The sequence below is a fragment of the Hyaena hyaena genome, unplaced genomic scaffold (assembly GCF_003009895.1).
Source record: "Hyaena hyaena isolate Hyena2069 unplaced genomic scaffold, ASM300989v1 scaffold_458, whole genome shotgun sequence".
NCBI lineage: Eukaryota > Metazoa > Chordata > Mammalia > Carnivora > Hyaenidae > Hyaena > Hyaena hyaena.
Genome location: NW_024081090.1, coordinates 839427 through 860334, shown reverse-complemented (window position 1 = coordinate 860334; position 20908 = coordinate 839427). Strand labels below are relative to the sequence as shown.

Below are 20908 nucleotides of genomic sequence, written 5' to 3'. Positions count from 1 at the left end.
TAATCAATTTGTATCTTATTTCATGTTTAATATATTTTAGGTACAAGCAGATCATCAACACCAGCAATCTTTACTTCCGATCCTGCAACCTGCCCCATCATCCCAGGCTGTGAAACAACAATTGAGATTTCCAAAGGGCGAACAGGGCTGGGCCTGAGCATTGTTGGTGGCTCCGACACTCTGCTGGTGAGGACACGCAGTTACACAGAGATGCTTTCGTTCCACAGGCAGCCCATCCAGTGCACCCTGAGAGATCCCTCCCGGGGAGGTTTTAATCAGTTTTGTTAAATGAAATATAAAGGTTTAGACAAATGCATCATTCGTTGTTATTTTAATTTGTAAAGCAAATACCAGAAATGTAGTACTGGGATTTTTATTGGAGAAAGTGAATACTGACTCAGTAAGATAGTTACACTTGTGATTGTGACTTTTAGGATCAAAACAGTTCCATCAGTTTACCAGTCTTTGCTATATTTTAATTTCCTTTTTACTGATGGGATATAGTTGGGGTTAAACCCGTATTGAGAGGAGTCTGAAAAATTGGATAATTATAAACAAAATTTTCTAAACATCTATTAAAATCTAGTAATTGTATTTGTGGCTAGTAAAAATGATGTATATCTCTCATTTTCATTTGCAGATAAGAAAGGTGTATGATTTATATGGTTCATAATTTTTTCTGTAAACCTCCTTATCATTAGAAAAAATAAAACTTCTTGGAGTCTTTTACAAAAATTGCATTACACTTTTCTGTGAAATTTTATGACTCACTATGGATCCAGTGAGTATATAACCCTTAGCATTATCTTTAAAAGTACAGTGTGTTCTGCTTTTATTTCTGCTCATCACTCCTAGGGAGAATGGGATAAAGCATGAGTGTGTTTTGTTTGGACCCTTAGGGTGCCATTATTATCCATGAGGTTTATGAAGAAGGAGCGGCGTGTAAAGACGGGAGACTTTGGGCTGGAGATCAGATTTTAGAGGTACAGAATGCCTTTATAATTAACAAAGAAAGAGATATTCTGGGGAGGGTGGTCTCTGCTTCTTTCACTTCCTCTTTCTTCCTCCTTTCCTCTCTCCCTCAGCCCCCCTCCGTTCTTGCCTTTTCTTTATTTGACTCACCTGGTTCCTCACAGTGACCTCTGTCGGTCCAGGTGAATGGAATTGACTTGAGAAAGGCCACACATGATGAAGCAATAAATGTCCTGAGACAGACACCACACAGAGTGCGCCTGACACTCTACAGAGATGAAGCCCCCTACAAGGAGGAACATGTGTGTGACACCCTCACTATTGAGCTACACAAGAAGCCGGGGAAAGGCCTGGGATTAAGTATTGTTGGGAAAAGGTATGACCAAAGAGGGCAAATGAACTGACCTTTGGGAAATGATTGAATGTCAATTCTTTTAAAGAATGTCAGCAGTAGTGGACTCTCTCCCTGGCTCTGGTGTTCAGTGGGCCACTGCTGTCAGCCCACTCAGTAACGGAGCATCAAAAGACCTTGCTTTTGAACTTTATAAGTTAGTACTTTGGAGGATCTTGAAGGTGCTAGACAAAAAGATGTTTGGTATTTCTCCAGCATTTGCTTGTGCCAGGGAAGACATTAGATTCTGGGGAACAGAGTTAAATAAGACATAGTTCTGGCCTCAAAAAACTCAATGGTTTGGTAAATGAGAATGAAATATGTTCCTGCTAAGAAGGATTCCATTGATGAGTGACCAGACTGTACTGTGGGGCAGCTGTGGCAGCAGAGAATAAAGGGACAAGTGACTATTTGAGGAAGCAGATTAGAGAACCTGCTCAGAAAAGAGGTGCCCGAGCTGAGGCTGAAAGTGATGAGTGATAGTTGGTCTATGTGCAGGGAGGGGAGGACATTCTAGGGAGGACTGGCTTGAACAGAAGCATGCCATCAGAAGGGAATCGGAAGTAAGAAACCAGGTGGTAAATTGGTGAATATATATATAAATTTAGTACCTAAGTTATTTAAATATTTATAGATAAGTAATATCTACCAATTTATAATCCAGTAAGTTCCAACGCCTTTATGCTAAAGATAGGAAAGCAGAGGATCAGATAGGGAAATGGCGCATTTGAGGTTCTGACCCTGGCAAGAAGCAGCGTGACTGCACTTTCACTGCACATTTCTACTTACGGTTATCTTTTATCTCCGCAAGAAAATGCTGGGTTGTTTATAGTTTTATGAATGAAAGGAAGGTTGGAATAAGATTAGTATTCTTTTTGCATAAATCCATCTTGCATGAAAGTTAGATCCATGATAGTAATCCATTTCAAATAAAAGACATCACAGCAATGATACTTAAGCAGATGGTTTCAGTTTGGGGTACATATTCAGTATTTATTTTCTTTTTTTTTTAATGTTTTTATTTTATTTTTGAGAAAGAAGCAGAGTGTGAGTGAGAGAGGGGCAGAGAGAGAGGGAGACACAGAATCCGAAGCAGGATCCAGGCTCTGAGCTGTTGGCGCAGAGCCTGAAGTGGAGGCTACCTAGGCACCCCGCTATTTATTTTCAGTAATGTTAATGATGTTGATAATAATACCAACATATTTATGTTGCCACAGCTCAATATTCATCCAGGACCTCATTATTCTATAGAAAGAAAAACAGACTTAGCACCCAGGAACTGACTCTAAACTCCCATTTTTGCTATGTAGTGACTGTGACCCATAAAATGAGAAAATAATAGTACCCATTTCAACTCACACTATATAACTATTGAAGAATAAATATGCTTATGAAACATAGGTTTAATCCGTGAAATACTATAAGACATAAGCTATTATCCTAGAAAATAATTCCAATAATGTTTCCCCTGTGTTGCTGAAAACAAGCTTTTTTTAGTCATAAAAATAGAAGTCAAGTTTTTAGTTAAAAAATGTTCTCTTTTCAAAAAGTAAGCATTCTATTCCAGTGGCGGAAAAACATCCCTGTTCAAATTCAAAATTCTGTTTGCAGAAGTGATAGCGGAGTATTTGTGTCGGACATTGTCAAAGGAGGGATTGCAGACACTGACGGGAGGCTGGCACAGGGAGACCAGATTTTGGCAGTGAATGGGGAAGATGTCCGCAATGCCACCCAGGAAGCTGTGGCCGCTTTGCTGAAGGTAAACCTCATGCCAACCGCAAGTGTGCAGGGTGTGAAAGAAAGAGGAAAGACTGACTGGGCTACCACATTCAATAAGCACTGAATTCTCTTTATTTAAAATGTTATCTCAGATAAGACCCATTCTTTTTTTTTTTTTTTTTTTTTTTTTTACAAATAGTTTATTGTCAAATTAGTTTCCACATAACACTCAGTGCTCATCCCCACAAGTGTCCTCCTCCATGCCCATCCCTCCTCACCCCCACATCCATCAGTCCTCAGTTTTTGTCAGCATTCAAAAGTGTCTCATGGTTTGCCTCTCTCCCTTTCCCCCACCATTTCCGCCCTTCTTCTCCCCCTTGTTCCTCCGTCAAGTTCCTCCTAATCCTCCTATACGTGCAAACATATGATATTTGTCCTTCTCTGCCTGACTTATTTCGCTCAGCATAACACCCTCAAGGTCCATCCATGTTGCTACACATGGCCAGATTTCATTGTTTCTCATTGCCATGTAGTATTCCATGGTATAGATAAACCACATTTTCTTGATCCATTCATCTGTTGATGGACACTTAGGCTAAGACCCATTCCTAGTGACAATTTCTGAGTCGTATGTAATAACGTTTTATTATAGTATGTCATAAGTGTCATTAAGTGTCACAGAAAGGCCTTGTCAAGGTGGACAACCATTGAGGTCAGATAGCTACTGAATCACAGTAGGATTTAAACCAGTGCATGTAACTCTAAAAGCCCAAGATCTTGAATAGCTCATTGCTCTCTCACATTAGACCACCTAGTGTCTTTTGCACGCCTGTGATTTATCTGTCAAAGGCCACAGGGAAGTTGTCTTCATTCTTATTTTATGTTTATAGCAATGTGGCTAATTTCAATGTTGTAGAATAGGTTCAGGTCCAATGTGGCAATAGAGTTTGCCCACTTAGCTAATAAGGACATAGTTGTTTTGTTGTTTCTGTTTTGTTTATTGGCCCCTGAGTTAGATAGCACACTTGGCCTGTCTGAACCAGTATGTTTCCTGAGATGACGGCTCGATTTTCTATGTCTCTTCCTCAGCAGAAATAGTCTCCATGTAAATCACGAGATCGTGAGACAGATACTGGGTGTTGCTGCTGCTACTTGTTGTTACTAGTTTTATGTTTTAGAAAAGTCTCTTTCCACAAAGAATTGGAGGCCTCCTTGACTGTAAAAACCCCAAAAGTAGGGTGCCTTTCAAGCTACTTGTTGTTACTAGTTTTATGTTTTAGAAAAGTCTCCTTCCACAAAGAATTGGAGGCCTCCTTGACTGTAAAAAACCCAAAAGTAGGGTGCCTTTCAAAACCCTAGGCTTAAAGTGTATTATGTACTGCTGAGGATAAATGGAGCATTTAATTAAACATTTTTATAAAACAACCACTCTCTCAGTGTTCCCTGGGCACAGTAACCTTGGAAGTTGGAAGAATCAAAGCGGGTCCATTCCATTCAGAGAGGAGGCCTTCTCAAAGCAGCCAGGTGGGTAGCTGTGGGATTCATCTGAGTGATGCGGTTCACATGCCAAAGGGACTCAGCAATGGCCCCAATGGTGAGGCTGCCCAGGGGGGTGTACCTAGGCCTGGCCCTCTGGCTCAGTGGAGTGAGGTGTGGAGTCCAAGGTAGAGAGAAGCACTGCTGAGACGGACAGGTAAACAAGGTGTGGCTCTTGACTAGTTTGTAAGTCATTCTAAGGAACTTGATGTCAACCATTCTTTTCTGTTTCTATAATTACATACATTAACCAATTAATATATGTAAAGCCTACCAAATGATATATTTTTTAAGTATTTATAACAAACATTTATCAACATTCAGCAGAAAAACTCCCATTCAAGTTGAACTGTAGAAGCTCACCACCACATTAGTTCATGATGCCAAGCCCCTCTTCTCAGTTGTCTTCTGAGGACGGAGGCCCACGTCCATCAACTGGTCCGTAAAAGCCCCTTACTCACCTCTTCAGGACTACCATTCATCTCCAGTTGATGGGCCCTAATTTTACAGTTTGCATAAGCCCCAGTCTATGTACAACATCCGTTTCCATCTAAAGAGGGTTCGCTTGAATGAGATTAAGAAAATCCACTAAAATTTTAGCTAGGTTGGAATTAATCTCATCTATTCTTTTAGCTTCTGTTTATTTTTGCCACTAGGAAAATTCTTCTATAATATGGGAAAAAAAATAGAACCTGTTTAAAGTGCCCTTCTAATTATCAAATGCCACTGTTTAAAAGGTGTTTCTCTCTAGATGCATTAAAAGAATTGAAATCTATTTAGGGAGTGTTTTACTTCCACAACTTTCTAGAATAATTATTGTGTGTTTGTAGATGAGTGAAGGCAGCCTGTCATCGTTCACTTTTCCACTTTCTGGATCCAGTACATCCGAGTCACTGGAAAGTAGTTTGAAGAAGAATGCATGTAAGATTGGTTTGGCATTTTAAACATGATTTACTGCTTTGAATTTGGGTAACCAACACTTTTTTTCCCCTCTTTCTTCTTACCTCTGAGCTGTCTCCCTAAATCATTTCCATACCCTAATATAGGTGCCAAGGTATAGCATCAACAAAACTGAACAGTGTGAAGCTGTGCCTTTGTTGTTCAGCAGTTTTTCCACTTATGTTTTTTCTATGAGACTAAGCTAAACATTAGAATTAGGATTCTGTAATTTTTTTCGTACTAAGCAGACTGGTGCACTTGATTTTCATTTCCATTTTCTGTTTAATCTAACACCAGTAATTCAGAAGATACCATTAAGTGAATCCTTCTTTTCCATGAAGACTGCAAAAATTTTGATTGAGAAAATTAATATGATCCTCCTGTGTTTTAATTACATGAAATCATGATGCAGAGGGATTAGTGGCTTGGAGCATTGGTTGAAAGTTGTTCAAATTGAAGAACCAACCATATGGCAGCCTCTGTTTACAGTGTGACTAATATTTTAGAAATTTAGCCACTTAAGTCCATGAATTCCTTTTAATGTGTCCATGACTTTATTTTTCTCAACTGTTCACATGTGTCTTTCTGTCCAAAGCTTATTCTGTCCTTGGCCTCATTCAAGGTGGATTATGCGGTTATATAATCAATGATTAAAATAAGAAGGAAGATGGGGCGCCTGGGTGGCTCAGTCGGTTGAGCGTCCGGCTTCATCTCAGGTCATGATCTCACGGTTTGTGGGTATGAGGCCCATGTTGGGCTCTGTGCTGACAGCAAGCTCAGAGCCTGGAGCCTGTTTCAGATTCTGTATCTCCCTCTCTCTCTGACCCTCCCCTATTCATGCTGTCTCTCTCTCAGAAATAAATAAAAAATAAATAAGAAGGAAGAAATGGGATGGTGTGCACACTTTTCCAACTGGAAAAATAAAGAGTCCCTATGTAAGATGGATTCAACCATGTGTACCGGCAACTTTGAGCACCTCTTCTCAAAAAAAACAAACAACAAAAAAAACCACAAACCAAAAAAAAAAAAAACAGTGTATCTCATTTAATCACATCCAACTTCAGGCATTGACTAAAATTTAATTGAACATAAAAATAATTTAATAACCTGGGGTGCCTGGGTGGCTTAGTCGGTTAAGCATCCGACTTTCGCTTAGGTCATGATCTCGCGGTTCGTGGGTTCGAGCCCCGCATCGGGCTCTGTGCTGACTGCCAGCTCAGAGCCTGGAGCCTGTTTCAGAGTCTGTCACTCCCTCTCTCTCTGACCCTTCCCTGCTCACACTGTCTCTCTCTCTCTCTCCTAGAAATAAATAAAACATTTAAAAAAATAATAATAATAATTTAATAACCCTATTCTTTTTTCACCTTTACAGTGGCATCTGAAATACAGGGATTAAGAACAGTTGAAATAAAAAAGGTAATGGGGCATCTGGGTGGCTCAGTCAGTTAAATGTTGGACTTCTGGTCAGGTCATGATCTCACAGTTTGTGAGTTGAAGCCCCACATCAGGCTCTGTGCCAACAGCTTGGACCCTAGAGCCTGCTTCAGATTCTGTGTCTCCCTCTCTCTCTGCCCCTCCCCCACTCATGCTGTCTCTCAAAAATAGACATTAAAAATTTTTGAAAAGAAAAGAAATAAAAAGGGTAACTTGGATAAGAGAAAACCATATAAACTCTGTTGGAACTTCAGAGGCATGTGCATATCTCTTCCTATTAGTTGTCTTCCTGTTGTACGACGCCATCTGAAAAATTATGTCCTGTATACAGTGGAAAATAGCACAATGCAGTCTTCACTAAATTTCTGGGTCTCAGGACCTTGTTTGAAAAATCTATTTTGGAATATCCTATATTACCAAAACTGGCATCCACTGAGCCCCACACAGTCACCCCATCTCTTGCTTGCCATACTGATAAGTGAGGCTTTGCCTTCAGCAGGTATTTCTTAATGCTTATGAAACAGATTTCCCTGACAGCCATCCACCAGAGAAAACATAAAAGCAGCTACAATTTATTGAGCCTTTGCTGTATACTGAACATTCTTGTAGACACATCATGCTATCATTGTCTCATTTAATATTTTCTCCAGCCCTTTTTTGAGGGGTGCTCGAATCTCCATTTCATCAGTGAAGTCTAGTGACTGATTAAGAGGGCTGAACTTGGTCAGGTCCCAATGTTTGGAAGTGTGGGTCCCTGGCTTTGAATACAGACCTCTCTTATTCCAAAACTGGGGTCTTTTACTTCACCGGTTTACCTTGTTTCTTTCCATCACCCCCACCACATGATTTTCATTTAGTGTGTTTTAATTTCTTTTATTTCCTGGCAAGATGCTCATTTTCCTAAGTAATGCTAAGGACCTGTGTCATATGAAGTAATGCAGCTTTCTTGGAGCTTTATTTTCCTCACACCTCGAAGACCTGAGTGAACCAGAGAATATTGTGCCAAAGAAACCAAGCATCAATTTAAAATTCCATATTGACCAAAAAAATATTTTAATCTATTCCATGGCAGGGGCCTGCTGACTCCCTGGGAATCAGCATTGCTGGAGGAGTGGGCAGCCCTCTTGGTGATGTCCCTATATTTATTGCAATGATGCACCCAAATGGAGTTGCAGCTCAGACCCAGAAACTCAGAGTAAGTTCTACTAATAACCCTGGCGGCCCTCGCAAATCTGGCAGAAGTTTTTATAAACCTTTTGAATCCTCCCGGCAATGGCAGGCAGTTTTCAATGTCTCATTCTGCTTTTAAATCTGCTAGTCTGGCCACAGCAGGGCTCCTGTGGAGTAAAAGGTGAAGAGAAGTAGAAGAGAATTTGCTGCTGTATGCAAATTGACAAGTAGATGAGCTGAGAAGATTTAACATTGTTTCTTAATACTTTTACTTGTTTGAGGCTCTGTGAAAGAAGTTAAAAGAAAACAAAGTGTTTTCGGTACACCAGTATGAAGTGAAGTTCTTCCTTACATGTGTCATTGGCTGAAATGTCAGTTTAACTTTATTAAATTGAAAACTATCATGTAGGTTGCAATTGATATTCAGTCTTGAAGAAGTTTACTACAAATGTGACCTATGTTGTAAAACTGTACAAAACTTGCTTCAACCTTGAGGGATTATGCTAATATAGAACAGTATGATGAAATTTACACTAAATGTCCATCCCTAAAATCATGTGAATATTCCATTAAAGTCTCTATAAGTGCAATCTGTATGGCCTCATATGTCAAAAAGGGTCACAAAACATAGCCATGTCTTAGTTTAAATAGTCTCTAAATGGGGTCCCTGGGTGGCTCAGTCAGTTAAGCGTCCGACTTCAGTTCAGGTCATGGTCTCATGGTTCGTGGGTTTGAGCTCCACGTCAGGCTCTGTGCTGGCAGCTCAGAGCCTGGAGCCTGGTTTGGATTCTGTGTCTCCCTCTCTCTCTGCCCCTCCCCTACTCATGCTCTGTCTCTCTGTCTCAAAAATAAATAAACTATAAAAAAATTAATAGTCTCTGAACTAGAAATAATTCAATCTCTTTTGATACCTAAGTTTGTGACTGACACTTAAAAAATGATTGTTGCACAAAGCAGAAAACCTTCTTGTGCAGGCCCATAGTGAATACTTTTGTCTTTGTGGGATGCATGGTGTCTGTTGCAGCCAGTCATCCCTGCCCTGTGCAAGCACTAAGCACGCTGTCTTCCATGCAGACTTTGTCCACCACAGCAAGCAGTGGGCCACACGTGGCCTATAGGCCACCGTTTGCCAACCCCTGACTTAGAGACACAGCTAGTGTATATAATAATAATGTCCAAAAAATATGGTTTTTTGTGATACCAGATATTTTATTCTTTAGTAGGAAGCAGTGCCTCCCCAGGAGAAATGAAGAGAAGAGATGAGCAAGTTTCCCCTTTCCCTCAGAGGCTATAGAACTCAGTCATTATATACCACTTCCTTTTACCATCACTACTTCTTGAAATGAGTGGTTCCCTCGATTGTATTTCAGTTGCTGAGAGTACTGTATATGTGGTGTTCAAAGCAGAGAAGGAAATGACAGTTTAGGTCTCAGGATCTCACTCTACATGGCCGCCTTAGCAGAAGGCTGTATTCTTTTCTCCCTTGCAGGTTGGGGACAGGATTGTCACTATCTGTGGCACATCCACTGAGGGGATGACTCACACCCAAGCAGTAAACTTACTGAAAAATGCCTCTGGCTCCATTGAAATGCAGGTAAGAGTTGGTGTCCCTACCACTCTTCATAATGTGGTTCACCTGACACCTGAGCTTTAACATTAAAGCAGTAAAAGTGCTTAAATCTCCTGTTACTTTTGTATTTAATATTTCCCTTGGACACAGATGATTACATCGAGAGTTCCAAGAAAGTCTGTAAGAAACATTTTATCTGATGCATTTATTGCTTCCTACTTTATATCTAAAGAGAGATATACAAGGCCTTAGCGGTAAACAGTTAATTGCTGGAATATTAAGTGGTGTGAGTGGCTTTGTGTTCTAAAGATCTTTAACAAATAATTGCATATGAGTCCACCTTTGAAAAGCATCTAAGAACTCCGTAGAATTGAATTACTAAAGTACTTTTACTGTCAGCCAAAGAGGCCTCTGGACCTTGTGAAATTTCTTTCTCTTTGGTTGTGTATGAAGGTAACAGAAATGATTGAAGTGGACGATAAAGTACATGTTTTAATCCAAACACTGTTTGAAGAAGAATCACTGATGTGTCCCTGGCCCCCTGAGCATGTGTTTCTGTCTCTGTCTCTCCTGTGTACAGGTAGTTGCTGGAGGAGATGTGAGCGTGGTCACGAGTCATCAGCAGGAGCCGGCCAGTTCCAGTCTCTCCTTCACGGGGCTCACATCAAGCAGTATGTTTCAGGATGACTTAGGGTGAGCTCACGTTAAGGTTTCTATGTCCCTGCCACTCACCTCAAGGTGAAAAACTAGGAGACAAGGTGTGAAGTACAAAAACCAAGTGTTTCTAAACTGTCAGGTAATTATGGTGTGGGTTCGGTTTATCAAGCATAGATAGTTAGCATGCCACGGCCCTGAGTTTTGGGGGGAACATTTTAGTCTTATGTCACTACCCTGTGTGACATGGAACAGATCAAATCTGTCCCTTTTCAATTCCAATATTTCTAGCTCATTTAATAAATCATCATTTTGATTAAAAAATTCACAGATTCTCCAACAGGTGGTACAAAAGAATTAGAACATAAAGAGAGGGGAAGAGTGGCACCTGGGTGGCTTAGTTAGTTAAGCATCCGACTTCAGCTCAAGTCATGGTTTCCCAGCTGGTGAGTTCAAGCCCTGTGTGGGGCTCTGTGCTGACAGCTTGGAGCCTAGAGCCTGCTCCGGATTCTGTGCCTTCCTCTCTTTCTGCCCCTCCCCTGCTTGCACTCTGTCTCTGTCTCATAAATAAATAAACATTAAAGAAAAAATTTTTAAAAAGTGGGGAAGAGAGGAGCATATTAAAATCTTTTAAATAATTTAATTATCAATTGATTGAATTATTAATTATTAAAATACTGATGTTTATGCCTTTTCCACAGTAGTCCTCTATACTTAGCCTTCTCCCTTTAAATAAATGGGAAAAAGAATGTGCATGCATGCAGTGAGATCATGTCATGAACATGTTAGTGTAAAGGAACTGTAAATGAGTAATAGAATTAGGGTGTGTTAAGTAGGATTTTGGCAGATTATGTAAATTTAAAATACTGAGCACAGCATGCACTGATGGTTTAAGCCTCCCCAAATTACCTGTAATATACTCATTGTCACTAGCACAGAGAATTGTACTAGTTCTAGGTGGATGTCAGATAATCCATAACTTACAGATTGGATTTTAAAAATCAGAAAACCCTTTTTTTCCCTTTCATTTGCTATAGGCCTCCTCAGTGTAAATCTATTACACTAGACCGAGGACCAGATGGCTTAGGCTTCAGTATAGTAGGAGGATATGGCAGCCCTCACGGAGACCTACCCATTTATGTTAAAACAGTGTTTGCGAAGGTAAGCTTGTGAATATCACCCGCCCTCTTCCCCCTAAACGTTCATTAATAGTGGTCAGCAGCTGGCTTATTAGTTTATGGCCTGAGGTAACGCCAAATGGTTAACAGTTGATCATTTTCTTTTGGAACTCCCTTCAGGAACAGGTCATTAAATATTTTTGTCCAATTTGAGGCATAGTTATGTTTAAAGGAAAAGAGCCTCAAATTGAAATTCCGTAGGAACTCTTGACAATATGCAATAAAAATATTAATGAACCTTAGTTAGACAGTAAAGCCTGATTTTTTTGTCCTTTGAAAACAGGTTGCCTATGACTGAATGTCTTTCAAAAGCAGGTTATTTTAAATATATATGCTGTAGAGTGCTACCATTTATTCTTCTTTGCATTTTTTTTTTTGTTGTGAGATACTAAATAGACACAAAAGTACATAAAATAGATTCACAGATTCAATAATATCTAATAGGGCATTTATTTTGTAGTTTAATTTTATTGAATAAAATAGAAAAGTAACAACTAAAAAAATTGCAGAGTATCCAGAAGCTATATCACCTGCTGCAAATCAGCTATTTTGTAGTCCGGGGATTCATTCTCTTAAGAAATATATGTGTAGTTGTAATGATAACAGTAAGTGTTCTAATTTAAGGATGTTTAGAATAAGCTTATCACAACATTGATGCTATTAACATAATTCAAACCCATATAATATTAGTAATATGTTCTTAAGACATATTTTTCAGGAGCTGCGAAATGGGAGATAATTTCCAACAGGAGAAAATCTGGAGGAATCTCAAGATTTTACAGTGCAAAGGGCAACTCTTAATGGCCAGTCCTTTGAACAGTTCGATATGGCTTTAGCATATCCCTGTGGTCCTTGAAAGTGACTATGTGTTGAGGTTTTATTCCATTATTTTGAAAAAAGAATTATTATTTTTAACCAATTTAAAGTGCTGTATCTACAGCAACCTAGTTATAGGCTTAATTTACGAGATTTTTTTAAAAAGCCATTGGTATGTCCAAAAATACAAACAGCATTTGTCAGTGAATAGAAGACTCATGCAGTCCTTTTCCTCAGCCTGGGAACAATTTATTTAAGGCATGCTAGTTAGAACATATTTTAAGAATTTCATCATTATGGATTCCTCATTAACTTTTCCATATTTTTAATCTTATATTTAATTGCATAATTGCCTACTATAAGCATGCCTGAAGATGAGATTCTTTTTCAAACAGCAGTGTGTGTGTTTCATCTTAATCATTTAAGGCCCGTAAGAAATATGAAGACTGCACGTATCCTCAGGAAGTAAAAGAACCAGCAGCCTGAGCGGCCTATTCAAAGCCACAGAAAGAATTACATTTAGAATTAGTAGGACTTGGACCCTGCCTTGCCCTTGTCAGCATGCATGTGGGCTTCCTGCTCCTGCAGACCTTCGGGCTCCGTGGTCCGGTGCCCTTGTCCTGCAAAGCTGCTTTTGTTCACATCTAATCCTTTGTCGTCTTCTGTAGGCCTTCCTGACAGGATAAAAAATCCTGGATTCTATGAAATCATTCCTGCTAGGCAAATTCCCAAATATTCTTTATTAATTTGAGTTCCCACCAACTGCTGTGCTGAACAGCCAAAAACCATCCAACTAATCTGTTGACTGCTGAATTCTCTCTAAAATTGGAATCTCAGTGCTAAAATGATGCAGGAGCAAGGCCTCCTTTGTGTATGTTCGTCATTGCTTAATGGCTAGGGAGCACCCATGGAGCTTCCAGAGCAATGTGTGTGCACATGCAGAGCAATTTACATTCTTGTTTAGATCTTTTTTCTGTTGTGTAGCTGCGAGGCAGTCTTTTTTGAGAAGCAAAGAAGCCTACTTTATAATTGCAGGGAGCAGCGTCGGAAGATGGGCGTCTCAAAAGGGGTGATCAGATCATTGCCGTCAATGGGCAGAGTCTGGAAGGGGTGACCCATGAAGAAGCTGTTGCCATCCTTAAGCGGACAAAAGGAACTGTCACTTTGATGGTTCTCTCCTGAATCTACCGCAGAGTTGAGCCAACTCAACCCTTTGCTCACATCCCGCACCACGGAGAGAATGGAATTGGTCTTGAGGACACCTTTCCCTGTGCTGTCTTCAGCAGGCTCTTCAAAACTCTGGGTGGGGGGAAAAGTACCATTTAAGTTTGTTTTTCTCATGTGGAAATAATTTTCTTACCACCTAGTGTCATTTTTCCTTTCTCCTTGGATTTTGTGAACATAAACTTAAACAGAAGGACTGTGTGCATAGGTAAATCCAGCCTTTCTTTGTAAAGATGTCTGACAGTTTGTCATCACATGTGCAGAAAATAACAATATGCTGAACTGGTTAGTAGAGAAAAAATAATTCTAAAGCTAACCTGAGAAAAATGGCTTTAATAAATTAGGGCAAGATTGAAAATATAAAATAAAGAAGAAAATCTCAAGTTTTATAAAAAATGCCTCATTTTGTCATTTCAACTCCTCTCCCCATTTCTAAATGAAACAATTTTCCTATTGAAAATCTTTAAAAATACTCTCAGTATTTAAAATATTTGAATATTATAGAAAAGTTGCACCTCCTCACCTTTCAAATACACATATATTTTATCCTAAAATGGGTTTCTGAGATGGAGTCAATAGCAGTTGTATGAAAGTGTCCCTAAATTCATAATGAAAATATTTGATACAAATCTCGATGTTCATTTTTATTTTGACCTGTTACAAAATATTTTCATGTTTCTACAAGTACAGTGGTGTTGCCACCCACTGTTGACTGGAGTTTCACTAGAACGCAGCCACACTAACCATGGAGGAACACAGAAGTCTTTCAGAATCTTTAATGCTGGTTTTAACCGATGCAACACTAAAAATGTGTTAGCACGCTGTGCAATTGGTTTTCAATTACTATTAATCTTAATGACAGAGAAAAAAGCAATGTGTTAGTAATTATTTTGGTTGCGTGCCATTAGTAAATTGATAGAAAAATTAAGGGGATTAACATAACTTCATTTCATTGCCTTATATTAACATCTTATAATACAATAGTTTAAGACTAAGGGAAACAGATGGAGCTGTTTATTGAGACAACTGGTAAGGAATTATCATGTGTTCATTCCCATTTTAGAGCGTGAAACTCCTACATTAGAATATATGAAGTCACTTTAAATATTATCTATATTTGTAACAGAAGTAGTGTACAGATATTTTATTACAGCACTTTTGTGTAAATGCAGAATTGGAGTGAATAAATAAGAAGTTTCATGGTGCACAAATAAAGAAACAGGCGTATTTTCTGTTCTTTTCCCTGGGAAAAAGCTTCATTATATTGTTCAAGATTGACAATTTAAAATTGGTTTTTAGCCTGTCTAACTGAACATATGGTGTCCATAGTTACAGTCAGAGGAAGTTTGGACAACATCATTATGAAAAAGCTCTTGTGTTTTTTACATCCAGAATTTTTACCAATACTGAAGATCCATAGACTCCTCCCAGAGTGGTAGGGGGCAATCAACATTGAAGAAAGAGAAGTGTCCTGCGTCTATGTTGTTCTGAGGTGCTGTATTAATGCAGTAATATGAGAAGCTGTTCTTGGGGGTAGTCAAGCCCTACAATGAGCTCAGATGGAAAAAGGCATAATGAAAGTTATTTATACTAATAGACATGAAAAGTCAGATTTGAACCCTGAGGAAGGATTTGGGGAATGTTTGTTTTGGTTCTGTCACTAATTAGCTAATGAACGTTTGCATTCTGTCTGACTCACCTCATCTGTAAAGTGATGGGTTATTGTATCTCAGAGCTTGCGTCTTGTGCTAACAAATAAGAATTCCGTGATTCTAATACAAAACTGACAAAACCACACAGCATGGGCAGTTCAGGAGGTATTCTTTTCCTACACATCATGGTAGACTCTAGGGGAGTAGCTTAACCAACCACATTAACACATGAGTAAATATGTGGGGTACCTGAAGGAGAGCAGACCCTGATAAGTGCCTGTACTTGTCTGAGTTGTTTCTCCCCACAATTCGTAGCTACAAGGAACCCCAGAATGTGATCTCACTTGGCAAAAGGGTCTTTGCAGATACAGTTAGTTGAGATCATGCTGAATTACAGCGGGCTTTCAATCCTTAATGCCATAGAGAGTCACAGACATTGGGGAGGAAGGCCATGTAAAGATAGGACAAGAAACAAACCAGAAACCATCTTGGGGTCTACCAGAAGCTGGAGGAGGCAAGGAACAATGTTTCCCTAGGGTCTTCACAGGGAAGTGGCCCCTACTGACACTTGATTTCAGACTTCTGGCCTCCAGATCTGTGAAAGAATAAATCTCTGTTGTTACAATTCACCCAGTTTGTGGTACCTTGTTATGGAGTCCCTGGAGCACTAATGTCAGTGCTTTGATGTTTTTACATTCACAGCTACTCTCACTGTACCTGCTAACAGGAGATGCACTGTGCATGTTGTTTGAGCCTGAACCTGATTAAATTCTAGGCCCTGACTCATTTCATAGCGTTAATACTGTTTTACTTAGCTGACTGCAAGCATTCATATTAGATGCAAAAAAAGAAACAGTGTAGGGTCGCCTGGGTGGCTCAGTTGGTTGAGCTTCTGACTTTGGCTCAGGTCATGATCTCAACGCTTTGGCTCCTGAGTTTGAGCCCCCACATCAGGTTCACTGCTGTCAGTGCAAGCACTTGGGATCCTCTGTCCCCGCCCTTCCTCTCTGCCCCTCCCCCCACTCGCATGCACTCTCTCTCAAAAATAAAATATTTTAAAAAATAAACAATGAGTATGAGAGTATGCCACTGTAGGGATATTAAAAAAACACAGGAAAGGCACCCCTCCTGAAATTGCTACTAATTAACATAGAGTCAGCACATGAAAGAGAAAGGGAGGAGGAAGAGAGATTAAGAGGAATATAGATTCATCAGCATTAGAGAGAAATGAGAAAGGCTTATGCTTCCTCTGTTACTATTTTCTGTAAATACAAGAGCCAAGAGTTCTCTGTGGTGAAGGAACAAAGTGAACAAAGAGTTTGAGGACTTGAACATAGTTGTGTTAATGTCATGTACACTCAAGACCCTGGATTGCCCATCGTAGGTACAGTATAATCGCTTGTGTGATTAAGTCATGCTGGAGAATACTACCCATTTCTGGTGCTCTTTGTGACCCTCCAAAAGGATGATGATGGTGATGATAACAATACTGTAACCATGAGAAAAATAATGATATGTTTAGTTTCAGCAGGGTTTGTAGCTGTGGGAGTAGCAATGTGGTGTAGCAAGTCAGTAGGCTCTACATCAGAAACAGTGGAAACATGAACACTATAATTCATGAAACATAAGAGGACAAGTTCTTGTTTTTGGGAATCTTGATAAGGCAAATTTTGATTGGTTTGATGAAGCAAAGGAAGCTCTTCCTTGCTACGAAGAGTACTGTACGAGGTTGCCTTCGATCTGGTCAGGGAGCCTATTGTCTGAGACTAGCGTGTGGTGACTTAGTGCCTTTCTTCATATTTGGTCTAGGTGTGGAAATGTCCGAACTATCATCACCTGCTTTCAGCAGCCCTGGTGTGTTGTTTCATGTCAGTGACAAGTTTTCTGGAATGCATTTGATTTGTGGAAAGATGTTCCCCAGTTTTCTCTACAGAGAATTAATGTTCAGCTTTGCCCCTTTCTAAAGAGAGTTATTTGTAAGGTGGGATTGGCCTCTGTTACCTCAAAAGGTAAAAAGGTAAAAAAAAAAAAAAAAAAAGATCAGCAGCAAGAAGTTTCCTAAATGAAAGAGCATGAAAACTAGGCAGAGCAAATGTTTTAAAAGTGACTTTTGTATATTTGATATTGCTATTGCTTTTCCCCCTTCAAAATATAGGTAAGTAGTTTACAGTGTTCATTATGGTGTAAATTAGGAGAAATTGTATTATTTGTCTAAGGACTGTACTTACTGTTGAAGTAATGAAAGTTCAGTAGTAGGCCTTTAAAAAGAATTCTGTCCAAAAGGAGGCAAATCTGTGGTAATGATCTCAGAATTTTCTCACTACAAATGCTTCTAGAAGTTTCTTCCTTTTTTTTTTAATGTTTTATTTATTTCTGAGAGAGAGAGAGAGCGTGAGCAGGGGAGGGTCAGAGAGAGGAGATCAGAAGCAGGCTCCAGGCTCCAAGCTAGCCATCAGCACAGAGCCCGATGCGGGGCTCGAACACACGAACCATGTGATCATGACCTGAACCGAAGTCGGACGCTTAACCAACTGAGCCAACCAGGTGCCCCAAGTTTCTAGATGTTTCTAAAAGTATTACCATGAAAAGACTGCTTTAGATGGCTTCTAAGAGGAGCTTCAACTCATTCATTTGACACTGAGCATTTTTTCAGAAGGTGTATCCTTTGGGAATACTTTGTGATCCATTCTACTTCCCTCGCCCACCCTCCTCCTCTTTACTTGTGGACATATTTTCAGAAACAAGCACACTTACCCTTGAAAAACATAATTTTTCTCTCATTTCTTTTCTTATTGATGTACTAGAAATTATGATTTTTCTTTTTTTACCTGAGTCTACCTTGAAGTATTTGACATTCAAAGTTCCACTCTCCTAAACTTCATTAACACAAAGGAACAAGATTGACCTTCCTTTGGAAAATCCAGCTAACTCTATATAAAACATTGATACTCTGCATGGGATAATCTCTCAAGAAATGGTAATAGTTGTACATGTGTGTTATATCCCGGTAGACACAGAGTAATATGAATTTAGAAGCTTTCTTAAATAGCCTTCAGTTTTCATTTTTGTGTAATCTTGTCTTCTTCTAAAGTTGGGTGCAAATCAACTCACACTGAAATTTCAGTTGTCCTACAACCCATGTTTTCTATCATATCCTCATGTAACTCTAATGTTAATTACTAAATATTTTTTTAAATATAGACTAATTTTTAACTTAAATGCATCTCAGCACTTATTTATTTGTTTATTTTTTTTATTTTTATTTATTTCTAGGAGAGAGAGAGAGAGAGAGACAGTGTGAGCAGGGGAGGGTCAGAGAGAGGGAGACACAGACTCTGAAATAGGCTCCAGGCTCTGAGCTGGCAGTCAGCACAGAGCCCGATGCGGGGCTCGAATCCACGAACCGTGAGATCATAACCTAAGTGAAAGTCAGATGCTTAACCAACTAAGCCACCCAGGCGCCCCTATTTGTTTATTTTTTAGAGAGAGAGTGTAAGCAGGGGAGAGGGGCAGAGGGAGAGAGAGAGACCCTGCTGAGCCCGATGAAGGACTGAATGAATTCCACAACTCTGGGATCATGACTTGAGCCAAAATCAAGGTTTGGACGCTCAGTCGACTGAACCACCCAGGCACCCCACATCTCAGTACTTTAAATGGAAAACTAATGTCATTTGCCATTAATATAAAGTAACTATAAGCCAAAACTCTATTATTCTGTCAAGAGACTCTTGCCTACCAAAGGTCGAAAGTCCTCACTTTGCTAGAAAGGGAGTAATAATTCAGTGGATACTCTTTGTTTAAAGGAACTGAAAGAAAATATGTTTTTCATTATGTAATTCAGTATTTTCTAGAGCCACCTACACCAGAAATATTGATCTCACCATATACTTCCTCTTTGGAAAAACTATTATACCAAACTCAGGAATGTTTTGTCTATAGCCTCCTTTTTTTTTTTTTTAACGTGAAAGCAAGCCAGTCAGTTCCTGTTCTTAAGAGTAGTCTTGTTAATGAGGTTACAATTTTGTTTATAAGGCTCTAAAACTGGGATTCAGTTGGTCATCACCTCCAATGCTTTTACTTTGACAATCTGAATTTGAAATAAAGGAAAAATGACATAAATTAATGAAGTAAAATTAATGCTGTGGTAATATTAAATAAAGCTAATGCCTCTTGCACCTGGAAGGCTACGCAGATGGCAGGCGCACCTAATTATGCACCCTGCTGCCTTTAAGTGCACTGATAAGAATCTCTTGACTGAGTATAAAATATATTCCTTCACTGGCACCAGACAAGTCTTAAGTGAAGCAATGCTATACCTAAAAACACAACCTGACATACTTATTTTTTAAGGAAAAAAATGCAATTCTGTAAGTTAAATAAATATTCACCCAATTTTAAAAATAAGTCCTTACTAACAGTCATGGTGTTTTTCCTTTCTCTGAATATTAAAATTGTTGTCCCATAAGAAAGAATTGCTCTAAAACCAGTAAGGCAGTACTTGAATTTAAGTTTGTGTTTTACTGGCTACACGTTAGCTAAAAAGATAAATGTACTAATTGAATATTTAACAAGTTTACTTGATTGGCCAATCATTGCTCAGATACTTATAAACTTGTTCAATATTTTAAGTAGCTACTCTAGCATAATGAATTCATTATTCAGCATAATGAAGTATATAGACAACATGTTTTGCTATGGATATTTCAGAGATGTCACTGAACTTTTCTAAAACTTAACTATGAGTTCTGCATTTAAGGGATGTGAATTCTCATGAGCTTTCTTTCGTGGCCATTGGATACCTATGCAGTTAAAAGCACAATCAGCATTTTCTAGTTTTAGCTTCACAGTGGTTTTTTAAATGCCTTTATGAAATTTGTATACATCCTATTATTTCTCTTATAATCAGATATATATTTGTTACTCACATTTTAAAAATAAAAGGACGATCTATCTTTATTCAGACATAGTTTCCACCAAAATAGGAGAGCTGATGCTAGATGTTCACTGTATGATAAGCAACCCTGGCCCACCTTTAAGAAAAAGTTGGGGGATAGGACAGTAGAAGAGTGGAGGGTTTTTAGGCTAATGAGCATATAATTCCTTCATCTTTTAATCTCAGGATTAGTAAATAAAGAAATTGTACATTTAAAATCTATATTTGTAAATTTTATTCGCATTTGAATAACAAACGATGGGGATTATTTCCACCCCATCCATCTACATTTATTGTTAAGGACCTGGTTATGTTTCCTTCTATTCAGTAGTTGATTTTTTCTTAAGTTTTTCCTCTCTGTATGTTACAGGTATTTATGGAATGAAGTCATCAAAGTCTCAATGCCCACTTTGACTGCCTTTCATAAGTGTAAGTCATAGGTGATAAATGTCTTATGCTGAAGGAATTCTAAATTTGTCTGAAATAGAGTGTAAAGAGCATGAGCCTTCAGCTCCCAAGTCCTGGGTTCATACCCTGCCTTGGCTCCCACGGAGCAGGTAGCTGACCTCTCTGAGCCTCTGCCTTCTTGAGTGTAAAATGGAAATAATAACATCTTCCTCAAAGTTCCCATCAAATAAGATGAAGTGTCTACACATGGTGGCACTTAAAAAATGGTAAAGTCCACGAACTCAAGGGCTATGATGATACACGTAGTGGAAT

At 39.0% G+C, this 20908-nt stretch overlaps 1 protein-coding gene across 10 annotated transcripts in view; it reads left to right on the top strand.

Annotated features, from left to right (window-relative positions):
• Positions 1–14028, top strand: part of MPDZ (multiple PDZ domain crumbs cell polarity complex component) — a 156790-nt gene extending 142762 nt beyond the window's left edge. For 9 of the 10 annotated variants that reach the window (XM_039253675.1, XM_039253671.1, XM_039253666.1 and 6 more), the window contains 12 exons: positions 41–186; positions 900–983; positions 1155–1348; positions 2975–3122; positions 4520–4606; positions 5449–5539; positions 6930–6973; positions 8064–8186; positions 9651–9755; positions 10312–10424; positions 11423–11546; positions 13415–14028. In XM_039253675.1, coding sequence (XP_039109606.1) covers positions 41–186; positions 900–983; positions 1155–1348; positions 2975–3122; positions 4520–4606; positions 5449–5539; positions 6930–6973; positions 8064–8186; positions 9651–9755; positions 10312–10424; positions 11423–11546; positions 13415–13561 — 1406 coding nt within the window. In that variant the 3' untranslated portion in view covers positions 13562–14028. Of the gene's footprint in view, positions 1–40; positions 187–899; positions 984–1154; positions 1349–2974; positions 3123–4519; positions 4607–5448; positions 5540–6929; positions 6974–8063; positions 8187–9650; positions 9756–10311; positions 10425–11422; positions 11547–12268 lie in introns of all 10 variants that reach the window. The other variant, XM_039253668.1, reaches the window with a different exon arrangement.
• The last annotated feature ends 6880 nt before the right edge of the window (positions 14029–20908 follow it).